We start from the raw sequence: 16,351 nt of genomic DNA on the forward strand, positions 1-16,351 counted from the left end.
CTATTCCTGACAAGAATATGATTCTACCTTGCTTTCTGCATGACATCACGCAAGAAACGAGCAAGTTGAAAGTCAGGTACTTTAGCAGCTTAGGCTTTCATCTATTTGGAAAGACAAAACAATTACTTATTGCTAACATTGTGACAACTTGCTCAATATCACGACCGGTTTGCCACGAATTACAGGTCCTTGGAGCTATGTTTGCCATTCGTATGAAGAAACGGACAGTATAATGTCAGGATCATGTACAAGGAAAGAATATAAGAACAAAGTATACTGTGTATGTAGAGGAAATAGTATAGTTGGTTGAACGGGAACCTGACTGAAGGACGTAGAACAAAGATATAAGGAAGGGATTGTGGTTAATAGTTCCCCAAGGAATGAATCTTGATAGCTGTCTTCATCTATTTGAGACAGATATTCATAGATACGTCACTCGTCCCAAGGACTCCTAGACCAAGCCCAAGAATAACCTTACTCCTGACACATAAGCATCTGTGTAATTTAATCACATTTTTAGCCATTAGATATTAAACCAAATATCTTGTGGCTTACAGATTTAAAAGGGCTAACTATAGGGGTAGTATCGAATCAGTTTGCTTTCATTCGCTTTTCAAGAAAAGACTCACCAGATTGAAAACTCCTGTTGTACTATGATCCGAGATTAATTTGAGCGTAACTAGAAAAATAACACTCACTTGGCCATTTCCAAGGCATTTACTAACGAGTTGTTGTGTTATTTCTCCAGCTTCATGGAACAAGCCATGGTGCTCATCCGATAATGAAGCAAAATCTCTTCGATTGCGGACTTCATGGAGTACATATGAGTTCGCACCAAGACTAGCGGGGATTCAAAATCCGCTAAATATAGGTGACATTCCGAAGCTTACAATGTCCCAGCACAGCCTGTAACAACTGCGCATAAACGTAAGCAAAACGGCACTGGAGTTCATGAGCCTTTATTTTACGTGTTTCTCTTAGAAAGTGATCTGTTGGTATGTCCCGCCTAGCTGCGATAGGGAATTAGTGAGCTGGTTGTGTCTAAAATTAGTATATGGTAACACTTACCATATACACTATTCCAATAATCATACTACTCCTTAAGTGTTCCGTTACATCGCCTCAAGAGGCGATCTAGCTCGTAATTCATCTCAATAGATGTTTTTGATGACAATGTCAAATGACGATGGACAGGCCCTGTTGATTGTTGGAGATCTAATAACATTGATGTAAATCATAGATTTACTCCGAAGTGCAGCAATCATACATGTAGATACTAGGTGAATATCTGTCGATATGGAAAGGGGATGATTCAGGAGCTGTCGTACATTAGTGATGATTTCCCAATGCAAAATTACTGGGTGTCCAAATGCGAAGGACATTCTAGTCACTTAATGACAGTCATTGAGGTATTTGTGAAAGTATGTCTCATTCGAACTTGAACAGCTTTAGTGGTATGCCTGGTTAGCTAAGAGTTTTCAGAGATATACAGAGTATCGCAAGCATCTCACAGTGAACCATGTTCCCGTCCCCATCGCCACAGGCCGTTCATCGACCAAGACTACAGGATATTCACCAGATCTTATACCTTTCTCAATGAGATAAGGAAGGCACCGGTAAAGACACAGATCCATTGCCATGCGAACAGCGTGACCTAGATCAAGCACTTTCAGCATTAGCGAACCATTACGCATTGCGATCTTGTAAAAAAGCTCACCTGCAGGTCGCCAAAATATTTCGCCCCACGATACCAGTATTGCTGAGGCGTAATCAGAACAATAACCAACTAATTTAAGTACATCATGAGCCACTCATAATTTGTACAATTCCGTTGCGAGCCACAAAAGTATATAGTATATCCATGGCTATTAAGTATTAGTTACCATCTTTATAACTATATTAGTGTGCATACCAATCTTTTCTGCTTGTCCTTGTACTTTAAGTTGGGTGCTATTGGTTGGACCTATGCGATACAAGCTAGTATATAGCCAACCACGGGAATACAGATCCTACCACCGGCTTCTTCACATTTCAAAGCCACAAAAAGTGATGGCTGCTACTGAAACAGCAGATTGATGTTTCAAGCTAGCAGAGTTTTGGCAAAGAACTAACGTAATATCATATAACATATCTTTCCCAGTGTCGTCATCTGGATCAAAGCAAGACATGTATGGGACGCGTTTTTCGAAAAACCTAGATTTATAGAAGCCGTTTTAGTAAACTGTTCTCTAAAATCGGCGGAACTCAAGCACTGACGATACAAAGAACTTTTTGCCTCTAGACGGCGATATTCAACCTATGTGCGCTCTTTTACGCGGTCTTTCAAGAGTATAATCAAATGAATGTGCTGACGTTTGGCGTTTAGGCTGTCATTCTAGTGTCTTACCGTGGTGGCTTTGTGGTCACGCAATGTCAGCTTCCCATTGCAAGCACAAGAGCTCGTCAAGACTTTCTTGGATTGTCCCAATTTAAGCTTTCACAAATCAAAGACGGCTACGATTTATTTAACAATGTCATCTCGACTAAGGATTGCTCACTCTTCGACTTTTGATGACTTTGTCTTCGGAGCTCCATCATATGCACAAATCTTATTGCCATACCGACAGTGAATGCATGTCTAATCTGTCTTGTCTTTAGTGCATTTCACCTTGAGACGGCGACACTCGTCCTGGATGACCTCGATTAGCAATGTCAAATCTGGACACGTACGCCAACTACTCACACATGCGCCTGATTCCACGAGACCACGAGAAAGCAATGTGAGCAAACTTCAAGACATCCTGGACAGACCAAAACCAGTTACTGACGGATATTAGATCTCAACAACAAGGAGTGAATGAAAAAGCTATAAATGTCTCAAATCAGCAACTTATGAGCACAGTTAGACCTGTTGTCAAGACCAGAGATTTCTTCTGTACTTTGGGCATCCTCATCAGCGGAAGAAGGATATTTTCATTCTGTTGCAGTTGACAGGCCGTTCATGTCTGAGTCTTGTCAAGATATTTGAAAGAAATGAGTTTGTGAGGGAATGGCCAAATAGTGGTCGTTCACCAGTCAAAGTCGGACGGCATTTTACGTAATATACTATCTCGGAAGTCTTTGAGGCAAGGGCAAATGTGGGACAGTCGTTTTAAGGGAGATTCATGACGAGGGTCAGAGAAACCAAGGGGATCACAGTCCGTCGTATCACTCTCGTGCAAAGAGCCGTAAAGAAATTCATGCCACCTTACTTTCGATGGGCTTCATTGAGTCCTCGTAGCAATCATGACCACATCTGAAGAAGTAGCTGAGCTGTAATATTTCTGATAGAATCATTTTTTGATGGCGACAATCAGCATCTGGTTCTGCTTCTCCATGAACGGTCAACAGCAAATCCTTTCCTCAACAGTCAGGATACCGGTACTGTGGGCATGATGTGCCAGGCGACACAGCTCCGCGGTTGAATTGGCTGTTGACATTCTACTGCTAAGAAGTGTCGTTTCCCGATGCTTCAGAATAAAAATATCATGAAGCATATACAAGTCATACGAATATGCCGAAGAGAAGGCTTAGTGCTGGCTTCATCCTAGAAAGATCAATTCCTCGACATAGGGCATTGCCAAACAAGAGTCAGCTCGCGTGAAATATGAACATATGGCATTCCCTTGGGACAAACTCGCGACCAAAATTCTCTAGATAGCATGTGCTTGAGCTTTTTGAGCTTCCCATTCTCTGTTCTCTCGCTCGCGGTTTTTCAAAAGAACTTCTTTTTTTTGTGCAAGAAGCTCAGTTCTGTTGACGAGATTTGGATAGAGAAGATGATTATACACGGGTAAGATATGGAAAGAGTTTTGGAAAATGGATAGGTATCTGATATCAACAAAGTGCTCACAAAGTTCTGTGAGAGTCATAACACGCACTGTTTCAGCTCAACATGGTACATTCCTGCCCCTAAAATTCCAAACCCAATCATAGAATACACATGGCCGTGGAATGCTACATCAATATCAGCTTGTCAAGCAATATCAAGCACAGATTTCATCTGGTTAGCATATGCTACAGTCGGCGCACCTTCAAAGATAGGTCTTTTCTGTATGCCAAGTTGTAGACATCGTACACCCAGTCCGAAGGCACTGAATCCCAGAATGCTTGTGAGAAGAGTCATGGCGGAAACCTGAAGATGTAAATGAAAAATCGTATTCAGGCTTAAAAGTTTGAAGTTAACGTTGTGGTCAAGGAACGAATCGGAGTTTTCGAGAATGGCGGCTTCGTAGATTGGCCCAATCATCTTTTTCTCTTCGTTCATTTCTATTCCTTTTTCTTTTTCTTTTTCTTCAAATCCATCTGCATACACCTGAAATAGTCATATAATGAGGCCTACCGCCCCCGCACCCTCATCGATGCCAGGACGTAAGTTTGGCTGCTTTTTTATGCATGTCATGGAGTGCGGAAATCTAATGTATCGAGGTTGTAGCCAAGACCTATGTAAGTTTTTGCCAGCAATGATCTTGAGGAGAAAATGGTTACGAATGAGATGCCTGGTGCGCACGATATGGTTGATCTATAGTGGCGAAATGGGAACCAGGATTGGCACATTCGAATGCGGACGAATTTGAGAAGAATTTGAACCTGTCGAGCACAGCGCAAAATAGCAATATTGAGTGGCGCTGATCCGTCTATTTGTAGATAGGTTTATGGGGTGATATGGGAAGCCCCAAACAAAAGGGTATTAAAACATACGGTAAGGCTGTCAGCTAAATTGAGGTCTATGTACTGTCATTTTGCTCATACACATACATGCAGGTATCTCCCCCTACCGCCAGAGGCCTCTTGCTGGCATGCTTAGATCCTACATCTTCAATGGCTCCAAACGGACTATGCAGCATCTCCCTTACGTGGCTCCTCCACTCATGTTCTGTAAGTTGCATATTTCAATCGCTTTCATTACGACACTCGGTTGACATGTTGGCGTGTAGTCTACGGTGTCTATTATTGGGCGAAGCATAAGTACGAATACTATAACTCCAAACAAGGCCATTTTGACCACCTTATTCACGAAGGTGTTATCAAGCCTGGGCAGTACGAGAGGCCTGCTGTAGAGCCTTTGTCTCATTAGATTGTCGTTGTAGATCGATGTACGTGAACGTTGATTCAGATCATAAGCTCCACATTTGTCTGCCTGATACAATTCACCCTACGAGGCGTTTTCATTTGTACGACAGGTGGCAATTTGTTGAGGGTTTCTGGGTTATGCGATTGGCGTTTTCTATGTTGATATAGTTGATAGGTTTTACTGACTTATTTGAAACAAGTGTGCCACTTAATATAATCACCTAATCAGGAACAGTTGATAGACATACCATGAGCAGGTACTGCAGAAATGCAACAACAGAAAATGTGCTTCTTTGCTTAATAGTGTCAACAACATCTCACATTGGCAAATTATGTGCTTTGAATTCCACAGATATCTCTAGGGCAGAAACTGAGCTCCGTTATTGAGAATTTGATTGTGTCCGTACATAAGGCAATCATTTTCGCAAGCTCATGTTGGAACAACGAACAGAGGAAGATATCTGCCATCCTTTCTCTTACCCGTAAAACGCGAAGTTCGTGAATGACCTTACCCATCTTTGCTTCTGCTCATTGACTGAAAGTAGTTTATGAGCTTATGGTGTGGTCTAAAAATAAAAATAAAAAAAGAACGAATACATACTCAAGCAGAGAGAACGCATGTCCACGATGTACTCGGCACTTTCTGTTACGATCAAGGTCAATAGAACGATTTTTAGCAGCCAAACTGACAAAATTTCACTTACTTATCCTAGAATGTAGACCCTTCATGTTTTCAAACAGGCTGTTTTCTCCCAAGAATCACATGATGGATAAAAGCTAAGAAAAAGGCAAGGTTTCATCCCATATGAGAAGTTGTACTCATTCTTTCGCCTGTTAGATTAGCTGCAGAATGTGCGAAGGCGAAGACTGCGTTTAGTTTGGGCTACTTAAGGATTCTTGAGGCCCATAAGGCAGACATCATCTTGTCCATGTCTTTGCTAGGTTTTAAAACTGTTAATCTTGTCTCCGTCTTCTGCAACAACTATGCGAATGATACCCATCCCATGCCTGTCATTTTCTTGTAATCATATCTGAATCTGCTTCTACTGTTCTCATCTGTTATCTGCTCTAATGGCGCGTGCTGCTCTTCATCCAAGCATTAAAAATTACAGTGAATATACCGCCAATGGAAGCTTACGCAAGAGTATTATAATTCTGAGAAAAGGTTGATCCTATGTAAATGAGTTTTGTGAGTCATTGTATGTATGCCTGGATGGTCTAAACCGACTCGTTGATATATAAGACCAGATCAGGAGATTGATTGAAAATATCTGTAGCAGATTGACGAAAACACTATGCTCTAAAGGAGTACAAAGTTGGTCAACATGTTGGCTCTGCCTGCAAACTGGGAATTTTTTACATCTAAAGGTTACTTTCTGTATATGCCAGAAGAGCCACTCAACATACTAAACAGATATTTGGGATTCACTTTTGCTAATGTATACCACGTTACTGATTTGACGCGACCTGATCAACCTTTAATACTGAGATAAAAGGTCGAGATTCGCGATGTGAGAGTAGAACAGCATTGCAGGTTTCTTGTCGAGACGGTGAAAGTCTTGATGGATAAATTGAAGTACCTTATAAGATGATCTATGTATATGCATGAGATATCGAGTAAGGAATGGTACAATAGGTACTATGATATACAACAGATCCCCGCATTAGATCTACGATCGACTGTTAGCTTTATAAAGATGTTCAGAGTATGGGTCATGACTGACTAGGGACAGTTCCAAAGTCCACACCCGCCTTGCCCAAACCTTGACATTAACAGTCTCTTTGCTTTTGCCATCGGCTTTTGTAGAAACACAAATTTCTACTGAATCCCACCAACATTTCCTCTGTTGTGTTTGCTTTAGCTGTTATTGTCATAAAAAGGTCTATTGAGGACATACCGCAGGCTTTCTCCAGAATAATAACAATTTTTGAGCTGTGCTCATTTGAACTGGATCAATTTCAGGCGGTCCCTCTTTTGAAGGATCATGATTGATGCCTGTTTTGAGCAAGACAAGAGCCATTGAAAAAATGACATTGCGTTGAGGCTCGCACGCTCGGTGGCCCCATTCGTCATCGCGACTAAACCCACTGTGATACAAGCGTTAGAAGAATCAAGCACTGAAAGTTGAATGACTCACCTGACACACAGCATATCAATAAGATGCCTCTCTGCAGCGTTTGAAGAGTTGTCGACATTCCTCTCCAAGGCAGCAAAGATTGCTCTTTTAGATTCCAAAGCTTTGCCACAATTTCGTTTAAGAGCTCTCAAGTTCTCATTTGCTGCCTCTGTTGAGATGGATGTCCGAGCAGTTGCGCCGGGCTTAACGACAGAAAAGAATTCGAGCTCTTCGCGGAGGACAATTATCGCTTGTTTTGACAAGAGAGGGTTCTGCGAATGGTCGGAGAGAGCATCGACACTGGGAATGAGTTGCTGCGCATGATAGAGGCCAGGGACTGAAGCATTGCCATAGAAGGAGCTTTGGGCGCTGGACCAAAAGTTGATGATGTAGCGAAAGCAATTGGGATCAAACTAAGAAAAATCAACTGTCAGCATAAGATACTTCTCTTCAAAGGACGTGATTACAGTACGTACGTCAACGGTAAAAATGCCATCATCTGCGCCCTCCCAGCTGGCGGGCTTACTCAATATTAATCCCTGTGGGAACAGCCCAAGTAAAACACTCTCTGGTAGCAGCATCAGCATTTCTCGGTCTACTGGAAAGATTGTGCCTCTCAGGTCGAGGTTGAGACGGCTCAGTAGCTGAGGGTTTGCTGCTGAGGGATACAGTGGGTTGGAAACATGGGTGGCAGGCACAGCTGAGGTGATTGGATTAGACGAAGGAACGGCTGATGTTATCGGGTTCGTTGATGCTCGGATTGCCATCTTGCAACTTTTGAAGATGAAAAGAGAAAAGAGATAGTGAAATCACTTGAAAGGTCAGAGCGCGTTGTTTTTTTTGGCGGGGTCGAGCAGCGGCGAACTCCGCCATTTTCATAATGATTTTGCATTCCAATCCTTTCTTTATCTTTGACTCATCTTATTCTTTACTATAAAAACTTTAAGAAAAATTCACTCAATGCCACTGTAAAAGCTGACACTTGGATTCTTACCACTTCTAGTAGCCGATAAGCATGTCCAGATAAGCTTGGTTTCCGGTCTCGATCGGTCAAACGGCATCACTAGCATTTTGTCAAGAGAGAGCTTGATTGACCTAGCAACAAGGGGCATCAGAAAGTGCTTACTGTTTGTCTTAGCATATGATGTGACAGACTATCTAGGGCTTTTAAGATTTATCTGACGGCTTGCTACATTATCTTGTCCACCTCAAGCAACTTTCAGGCTGTCTCGTACTATACAAAAGGGGAGAATTCTGTCAACATACACTTTCTAAGCAGAGTGCTGTCTACCTCTGCATAGCATGCTTAGCCGAATTGGGCTCTTGTGCATACTGAGAAGCTAGTTCCTTTTGACTCCAGATGGCTGTCTTCACATCATATCCGATTTGTAAATGCCTATGTTTATCATCTCTCAAGTAGGTCGGTTCTCTCGACCAAATATACTTTTTGATAAAGGTCTCTCTAATACGTCTTATTATTAGCAACCCAAAAGTATTTGGTTCTTCGTCTATTCTTATGGATTTGAATTTTCGTACCACAAGGCCTTTCAACAGACGATTGTCTCTTTTGCATTGTCTCTGTTTTTTTGAACAAGCAAATTCCACTGTCAAAGCATCCAACATGTTTTGGGCAAAGGTTAATATATGTCCATATCTTAACAATGTCTGCTTTTCGCCAACTAGCTCTGAAAACATTTGTCACACGAGTGCCTCTCAATTTTTTACATCAAATTATCATGTAGGACTGCTTGTGAGCTAGAAAGCTTTTTTACTCACAACACGCTAAGACCAAGATTGTTAGTCATCTTGAAATAGTAGAGGATTTGAATGTGTTTGAGATATCCCATAATCTTGCCGATATACTTGCTATAACCTCGGGCATCACTATCGCGAAAAGCATAACAATGATTGTATAAGATTTAATGTTTCTGTTCTTATTATAATACTCCGAATTTCGGCAAAATCTCATTGATAGCAGCTTTGTACATTGTCTAAAAGATGCAGAAGGGCGTTATTCTGTTCCTCGTATTTTCAGCTTTCAGCTTCTTCCTCCTTCGTTCCAGCCCATCACCCTAATATTCTCGGCAGCGGCATCAGAGTATATAAATATTCTTGGGTCAGCCGTCAATTCCGGTAGTCGCCATCAGAGTGACTCAGCTCGGATGTTCCTAGGATCGGGTGGAAGGTGGAAAACAAAAGAGCCTGGAGTTCAGAATAGGGAAACTTGAACAGAAGGATTCCTTCTCCCTGCTTGCCCCTATTTCCTTGCATCAACGAGGCAAACTCATGTTCTATTCATCAGCCGGTGTTTGTTTCTCGCTTTTCAAAGCCGTGTGCGCTAATGTGTCTGGAAATGTCAAAAGACCCTACTTTGGACATATCGCTGAAAACTCCAATACTACAGATAACGAGCACCTCATGTTAAGGGCGGCATTTTATACAGGACGATAGGTTTTACCGATTGCCTATACACACCTTTCAACTATGTTCAGAGTGGAGCCGGTATACATGCTCACTGGTTGCTAGCAGACGCATGTCGTACGCATGGCCTACCGATTGTCCGGCTTCAGGGCAGTAAAAGCGCTATCCTGTCGACATTGTAAACGCGCAAAGTACAGAGCATTTTCTTCTCATTGATCCAGCCAAATGGTCAAGGAAACGAGCAGAAAAGAGGTACTAGGCAGCTATTACATATCATGATTGAGCATTAACCATCATACATTTGTATGAAGGACCGTGATATTCTCCCAAGCAGGGATTCCAATAAGCTCATAGAGTAAGGCGACCAGCCATGTTGAGTTTCGAATGCCATAATTGAGTTGTAATCGTCGCCTTCTTCTCTATAGTATGTGACTATATTGAGTAAGAATAAGTACTGTCTCGTTGAAATGAAAAGTACAAGGCTCCGCAACTCACTAACTATTCCGGTAGATGAGCTTAATCTCCATAGTCCATCAGCAAGAGCTGCTTGGAACGAATAGTACGAATCTTGAGGACCAAACGTTATAGCATATCGAACAGTATGCTATTTGATATATTATTGACGGATCTTCAAATGTCTTTTGCCTTTCTTTACTCACGTTGAAAGACATGGCATTAGACCAAGACATCGTGTATGTAGTCTTTGATCAATGGTACTGTCTGTACAAGTTTTGACTTGTAAATTTTTATAGTAAAACTCAAGTTCCCCGTTCCGCGTTTAATGTCTCATATGTTTCCATGAATTCAACATCACTCAATCCGTCAGGCAGGCAACTTCTGGAAGTCACCTCCATGATCTGTGAGCTGCGTCTATCTCGCCCTGGCAAAAACAAAAAAAATCTTGGTTGATCAAAAGAAGCAGACAAACTTGATACCAGTAACGCAGACCGCGTCACCATCAGGTGAACCTTGAGTATTGTGGTTACTGTTTTGCAGTACACTTCTCCATCAATCGTGTCTAGGTGGGTGCGAGACATTCACGGTAACCAAATCCATGTAAACTTCAAAGTGACGATATCGAAAGAAGGGGGTTTGCTGGCGAGTAAAAAGCAAAGTAAGTCGCACATTAACCCGGATCACAACACATGTTGGAGTCTTAGGTCTGTGCATACAGGGAAGACCTTTGAACTGGAGTCAAAAATCTATGATACACCACCTACACGTGGATCAGGTAGTAAGAGAGCGTGGTCAGTGGTTAAATTTCCTTATATTTCGTAAATGCGTGACATTCGTTTGCGGGAAAAACCGGCTGTCAAACACATGTCCCAGTACACCATCCTGTTACCATGCCACCTACTTGATCTTTCTGTTTAGACGTGAGGAGCGGAGTTGATGTCAAAAGGGGGCTTCTGTTAAGGCCATTCCCCATATAACACTTCCAGATGACTCTGTGACTCATAATTCGATATCTCTTCAGCATGCTCTTGCGCTTATGTGAATTCTTCTGGGGACGTAGATTTGATCTAGTTATGTCTCTTGCAGAAGATCTTGTTGAATCGCTTGAGGATATAGCCGATAGGTATTCATTGTGAGAACTTTACTTGTTGTCACAAAGGGTCAGTGTATGCTCACTACTTTTGTACAAGTTATCATACACTAGGTGGTTTTCGGCACGTCAATTGTGTAGCGAGATTTTCGGCTTGTATGTAACAAAGATGGGAAGATATTGCGCCCAAATGTTTGATCCATCGTCTGTTTACTATTTTTGTATGAGGTAAGTGTTTCCGCGGGAAAATACCTATAATAGCTTTGCTCCGAAGAGTGTTTGACTTATGATGGATTGGGTGGACGGGATAATATGTTTGCGCCTGCGTCATAGCAGTAGATAGGTCGTCGCAGTTATAACGGACGACAGTCGAGCTGTGTCGACTTTGCGGCATGGCAAATGTTCAATTGGAACAGCCGATCCTGGGATGGTTTTTTGGTTTTTGTAGGGGCATGCTATGAGAGCTGAGTCTTTTGCCAATACACTGCCTGATGTCCAATCAAAGTTGAGGACAAAGTTGGTATCGGTCAACACTCCAACATATACGCTCTTTTCCACGCCTTTTCACTTATATTGTGAGGCATTACAAGCGTAGCGAGAGTCTTAAAGCCGTATGAATTCGCGTCAAGGTCTGCAGTATTCCAATTAGCCATAAGTCAACATAGAAAAGAATCAAGTGAGTCAAATTTATAATGGCATGACTTGGCCGAGTCGTCGTCAGAACAATAATTTTGAGTTCCAAACGCACAAGAAAGTCATTTCATCGCGCTCATTATGGTTGGGCTAGAGCGTTAGGGTGATTGACATGCACAACATACCTCGAAAAGTTTCGTTGAAGCTATTTGAGTATGAATCTCAAAATATATTCCAGCCATATGTGGACATTTTCGACATAGCTTAGGCGCCTATCTGATGATTTAAGAAAATTGAAAAATCAAGTTAGGCTCGCGACAACCTATCCTCTCGTTTCTGCCTTTTACAATTGAAAAAAGAATAATGCGCTCTTGATCTAGAGAAAAAACCAAACAAAATAGAATAAAATATATGAGTCGCCGTCAGCTTACAACTTCGGCAACTGCTCTCGCAAGCAGAGGAGCAGCTAATCCAACAGGTCTTTCAGCTCGAGCAAGACCATGGTCTTACAAAAATACCCCCAAGTTTGGTTATGACGATACGACAAGCTTGGGATGGTTGAGAATGTTTAGGATACAAGACGCCGAAGGACTTGTCAAAAAGGTTGTAGAAGACAAAGAAGTCTTGAGAGGTGGGTCACCCAACCAGACCAAAAGCTGCTGACTGACTGTTTTTTTGCAGCTGCCAACAAATTCAAATTTACTCCTCCAACTGCTCCAATTCGTCTTACAACCACACTTGATCTCTCCAAGCCTACTTCTCGTTTCCAAACGAAATCCGTGTTGCTCATTCCTGTAGCATCTCTTCCCTTACCTACACCCGAAGCCTTACACAGGATCAAACTTCTCGCTGGGCCACGATGGACCCCTGGGAGACCGGGGAAGAACGAGTTTTATAAAGACGAAGAGCCATTGGGTAAGGAAGGCTGGATTAAGATCAGTGAAGAGAGGTTTGAGAACGCTCAGCAGAACAGGAGGTCTGCGTCAGATATGCTGGAAAGGCTGGTGGAAGCTGCCAGCGTACGTTTTCTGCCAATGTTGGTGACCTGTCAACAAAAGTTAATCAGTATGATTAGGATTCTAAATCTCCTTTACCTGCCGATATTCCAATAGACACTCGCCACCTTATCGCTCGGCATAGAAAAAAGCGTTCTCGTCAAAACCCATTTTTTTGGACCTCAGGACAGATGTTCTTGCCCCGCCTACCAACTGTCGGTGGCATCAAGGGCTTTCCTGTTGAATGGCTACCTGAAGAAATTCGAGAAAAGGCTGTCAAGGCTTAATGATTCACGAGATGTATTCTTTTCATCTTACGTCGTGGTTTGAGTATATATGACAAAAATCTCAGACCAACAGTCTTGACCCGATAAACAAGCCACATAGTCGTAAACCTATGCATCATTACGTTCGTAATCACAGGGACGCACAAAAAGCGAGCAGAAATCTGACACTAAACGAGAAAAACAGAGCCATCACTTTGAAGGCTGCGTAAATGAGAAAGAAATTGAAAAAATGCGCAATCACAGCCTCAGACATAAAATCTCAACCGCTTATAAAAATAAAAATTCACGCGCAAAGTGAGAAATGAATAGGTTGAGCCAGAGGTGCAAAAAGCTCCATATTAAGGGTTTCAAATTAAAAGGTAATATATAAACAAGGAAACAAAACAACTGAGACTACAATCAAGCGGACGAAGTGACTGTAGGGGCAGCGATTGGTTGAGCAGATGCAGTCTTTGGCTGAAAAGAAAACATTTGTTAGCAAGCGGCAATAACCGCAACTCAACTCACGTCCTCGAGCTTCAATGGCTCAGTCGCAATAGGCTTTTCCAATTTGGGAGCTTCAGTGGCAACACCAGAAGTCTCCTCAGCAACGGGTGCAGGAAGATCTTCTCTGGGAGCCTCGTCCTTGGGGCTAGAAACACCTTCCTTCTTTTTGGGCTTGAAAATGTCGCCAATTCGAGCAGAAAGTCGTCGGTGAGCCTTAAGATTGGGCTTGGAAGCCTTTGTAAAATGTTAACGACTGTTTCACTATAACGGACTGTTACAAACCTCTTTGTGCTCCTCTTTCTCTTCCTTCTTTTCCTCGACTTTGGTCGCCTCAGCGGCGGGCGCAGTCTCAGCAACAGGAGCTTCAACAGTGGGCTCAACCTCACTAAATCAAAGATCAGCTACATGGACAAATGTATTTCAAAGCATTTGACTCACGCCACCTTTGGAGCTTCAACTGGGGCAGTCTCCACAGGGGCCTCGGTGACAACAGGAGCCTCAGGGGCAGCCTCGACGGGTGCAACGGCGATAGCCTGCGCAGGAGTGGCCTCGGTGGCAATAGGGTCAGCCTTCTCAGTCTACACCATTTGGTCAGTGCTCGGTTGTTTTCGACGCTAAAATCTGAATAAGCTAACCTTGGGGGTCTTCTTCTCCTTCTTGGCAGGTTTGTCTTTGTTTCCAAAGAACCTGGAGAAGAAACCCTTGCCTTCAGATTTGGTCTTCTCGACCTTCTCCTGTTAAAATATTAGCGATGCCTAATATCCACTGAATGTGACTGACCTTGATGGCATTCTTCTTATCTTCCTTCTTCTCCTTTGTCTCGGTAGGCTTAGTCGTCTCCTCGCTGGGTTTGGCAGTCTCTTCAACTAGCTTGTCGGCTTGAGTGCCGTCAGCCTTGGTAGCAGGCTCAGCGTCAGTGTGAGCAGTACCGGCCTCGGCGTGGGTGACAGTGGGTTGCTTGTTCACCTGAGTATGCTTAGCCTATGACTACGCATAAAGAAAGAAAATACACACATCATCAGCAAGCGGTTCAGTAACGGTGGTGGCGGCAATGTCTTCAACGGCAGGGGCGTCAACCTTGAAAGCTTCTTTAACCTCCTCGGGGGAAGGAACGTCCTCGGTAGCAGGAGCTGCAGGGATCTCGGCAGGCTGTTTGCCAGAATCAGTCATGGGTGTTTGAGTCGAGGCGTCCAAAGATGGCATATTGAGTGTGGGTGACGGGTGGCAAAAAAGCGGATTGAGTGGTCCGTGCACAACAATGGGTCGATTTTGGCAGTTTAATGATCAGAAAATGCGGCGAAAAAGAGCAACCGTTGTCAGCAGCGTTTTATCATAGAGACAGGAATAAAAAGAAAAGAAATAGAAATAAATAGTATTTTTATATACAAAGGATTTCAAAGTGAATTCACCCGCAACAAAGGAAGAGGGATACTTTTGCCGCTTTCGTATACTTTGGCGAGCCAGACGGCTGCGGAACACAAAGGTAGCTAGACAAGCACTACAGGTCCGTACCATCGTCGTTCCAAGCGACGGTTTTGTACCGGTTTGAGCACTTCGAGTGGTACTGCCGCAAGAGCCCAGCAATACCACCAAGATGTACACATACCATTGACATAGACTAGAATCATCCATTATGGACATTCTAGACACGCCAAAGACCCATGCAAGCACGGCAGGTCGAGAAGAGAAACAGTGGCTACAAACGGAAAGAAGACATACCTTGACGGCTTGTTCGGCGGCAGACATGGTTCAGATTATTTAACGTGAAGGTGATGGAAGGAGTGTGAGATACTAGCTATAAAAGTGTGGATTGAAGACAACAAAATGGACAAGATAGAAAAGAGAAAGAGAAATTAAAATGGAGAAATGAATTAAAATTGAAAATATTAGTCTTGTTTCAACTACCATGCCCAGAAAGGAAGGAGGGAGGACGAGAGCGAGCTCAGACCGGGTGCACGGTGTTTTAGTCGCAATTCACATCCCGCTCAGCACACAACCGTTGCCCCTTGTACTCGCTCGAGCCTACAGCGGCGTTCGCCGCCTCATCCACTGCCGTAGCCTCTCACACTCTCTATACACACTCATGAAGCACAAAAAGCGACGACCTGCCGAAAGTTTATCCCAGAAAACCCACCACTATGCATTGGAAAACTATAGGATGAGTGGCAAAAGAGTCGCATACCCCTGAGCCATTAGTAGGGCTGGGTGTATCGCAACCGTGCCTAAGCTCCTGAGTGCGGCGGCGGTAGCCGACATGTGTCCCTAAGACCGGATTTAGATGCTCAAAGTCGAGTGTGGCAGCGTTAGGCGTTATCTTTAAGCTAGGTAGCTGGTGCCCTATGACAATATTCTCTAGCGGCGACTAAGCTCGTGTGGATCTTTGCAAGCTAACAGAGCATTGGGTACAAATCATACAGCAATGAATTGCGTGCTTTGATTTTGATTTTGATTTTGCCTTTGTTTCGTATTTAATCATATCATGTCCATACATCTTGTCATTCAGTTGGCAAGATTTCGACCCGTTTGGAGACCAAGGTTGTAACTCTTCAAGCGACTGGAACGAGACCGTCAAGACAAACACAAGAGTCGCTTTTCGACAGGACTATTCAGAAAAGTACCTGCCGTTGGCTAGAGATATGCTGAATGCGGACAACGCCGCTTTAAAAGGAGCCCTGTTTACGTAATTTGCCACCTCATCTCAGACCGCCGGTGTACGTGCCAGTATTTATACTGCGAGTCATTGCCTCCACTTTATTCATCCCCACCACTTCGTCG

The 16,351-nt window shown here is 43.2% G+C and overlaps 7 protein-coding genes across 7 annotated transcripts; 2 read left to right on the top strand and 5 right to left on the bottom strand.

Annotated features, from left to right (window-relative positions):
* Nucleotides 1-474: 474 nt before the first annotated feature.
* On the bottom strand, nt 475-2,574 carry L203_100493 (uncharacterized protein; the record flags this gene model as incomplete). The annotated part of the gene is made up of 19 exons (XM_066209952.1): nt 475-495; nt 556-572; nt 630-651; nt 699-840; nt 891-915; nt 969-1,010; nt 1,069-1,076; nt 1,173-1,215; nt 1,268-1,383; nt 1,439-1,446; nt 1,512-1,654; nt 1,718-1,759; nt 1,812-1,865; nt 1,913-1,963; nt 2,014-2,056; nt 2,109-2,193; nt 2,257-2,277; nt 2,481-2,493; nt 2,538-2,574. 19 exons carry the CDS (start codon nt 2,572-2,574, stop codon nt 475-477), a joined length of 933 nt encoding a protein of 310 aa, XP_066066049.1.
* A 1,097-nt stretch (nt 2,575-3,671) lies between these two features.
* On the bottom strand, nt 3,672-4,144 carry L203_100494 (uncharacterized protein; the record flags this gene model as incomplete). The annotated part of the gene is made up of 3 exons (XM_066209953.1): nt 3,672-3,771; nt 3,900-3,975; nt 4,051-4,144. 3 exons carry the CDS (start codon nt 4,142-4,144, stop codon nt 3,672-3,674), a joined length of 270 nt encoding a protein of 89 aa, XP_066066050.1.
* Nucleotides 4,145-4,349: 205 nt separating this feature from the next.
* On the top strand, nt 4,350-5,095 carry L203_100495 (uncharacterized protein; the record flags this gene model as incomplete). Its single annotated transcript, XM_066209954.1, has 5 exons — nt 4,350-4,389; nt 4,454-4,464; nt 4,666-4,720; nt 4,783-4,896; nt 4,956-5,095. The coding sequence occupies 5 exons, from the start codon at nt 4,350-4,352 to the stop codon at nt 5,093-5,095; spliced, it is 360 nt and encodes a 119-aa protein (XP_066066051.1).
* Nucleotides 5,096-6,755: 1,660 nt separating this feature from the next.
* Nucleotides 6,756-7,975, bottom strand: L203_100496 (uncharacterized protein; the record flags this gene model as incomplete). Its single annotated transcript, XM_066209955.1, has 5 exons — nt 6,756-6,761; nt 6,816-6,935; nt 6,990-7,179; nt 7,230-7,621; nt 7,685-7,975. The coding sequence occupies 5 exons, from the start codon at nt 7,973-7,975 to the stop codon at nt 6,756-6,758; spliced, it is 999 nt and encodes a 332-aa protein (XP_066066052.1).
* A 1,649-nt stretch (nt 7,976-9,624) lies between these two features.
* L203_100497 (uncharacterized protein) lies at nt 9,625-10,318 on the bottom strand (the record flags this gene model as incomplete). Its single annotated transcript, XM_066209956.1, has 5 exons — nt 9,625-9,673; nt 9,725-9,757; nt 9,929-10,061; nt 10,125-10,233; nt 10,289-10,318. The coding sequence occupies 5 exons, from the start codon at nt 10,316-10,318 to the stop codon at nt 9,625-9,627; spliced, it is 354 nt and encodes a 117-aa protein (XP_066066053.1).
* Nucleotides 10,319-12,219: 1,901 nt separating this feature from the next.
* On the top strand, nt 12,220-13,090 carry L203_100498 (uncharacterized protein; the record flags this gene model as incomplete). The annotated part of the gene is made up of 3 exons (XM_066209957.1): nt 12,220-12,439; nt 12,490-12,827; nt 12,884-13,090. 3 exons carry the CDS (start codon nt 12,220-12,222, stop codon nt 13,088-13,090), a joined length of 765 nt encoding a protein of 254 aa, XP_066066054.1.
* A 399-nt stretch (nt 13,091-13,489) lies between these two features.
* Nucleotides 13,490-15,322, bottom strand: L203_100499 (uncharacterized protein; the record flags this gene model as incomplete). Its single annotated transcript, XM_066209958.1, has 8 exons — nt 13,490-13,546; nt 13,598-13,810; nt 13,859-13,961; nt 14,015-14,154; nt 14,212-14,310; nt 14,357-14,542; nt 14,591-14,725; nt 15,296-15,322. 8 exons carry the CDS (start codon nt 15,320-15,322, stop codon nt 13,490-13,492), a joined length of 960 nt encoding a protein of 319 aa, XP_066066055.1.
* Nucleotides 15,323-16,351: the final 1,029 nt, after the last annotated feature.

Source organism: Cryptococcus depauperatus, chromosome 1 (assembly GCF_001720195.1).
Source record: "Cryptococcus depauperatus CBS 7841 chromosome 1, complete sequence".
NCBI lineage: Eukaryota > Fungi > Basidiomycota > Tremellomycetes > Tremellales > Cryptococcaceae > Cryptococcus > Cryptococcus depauperatus.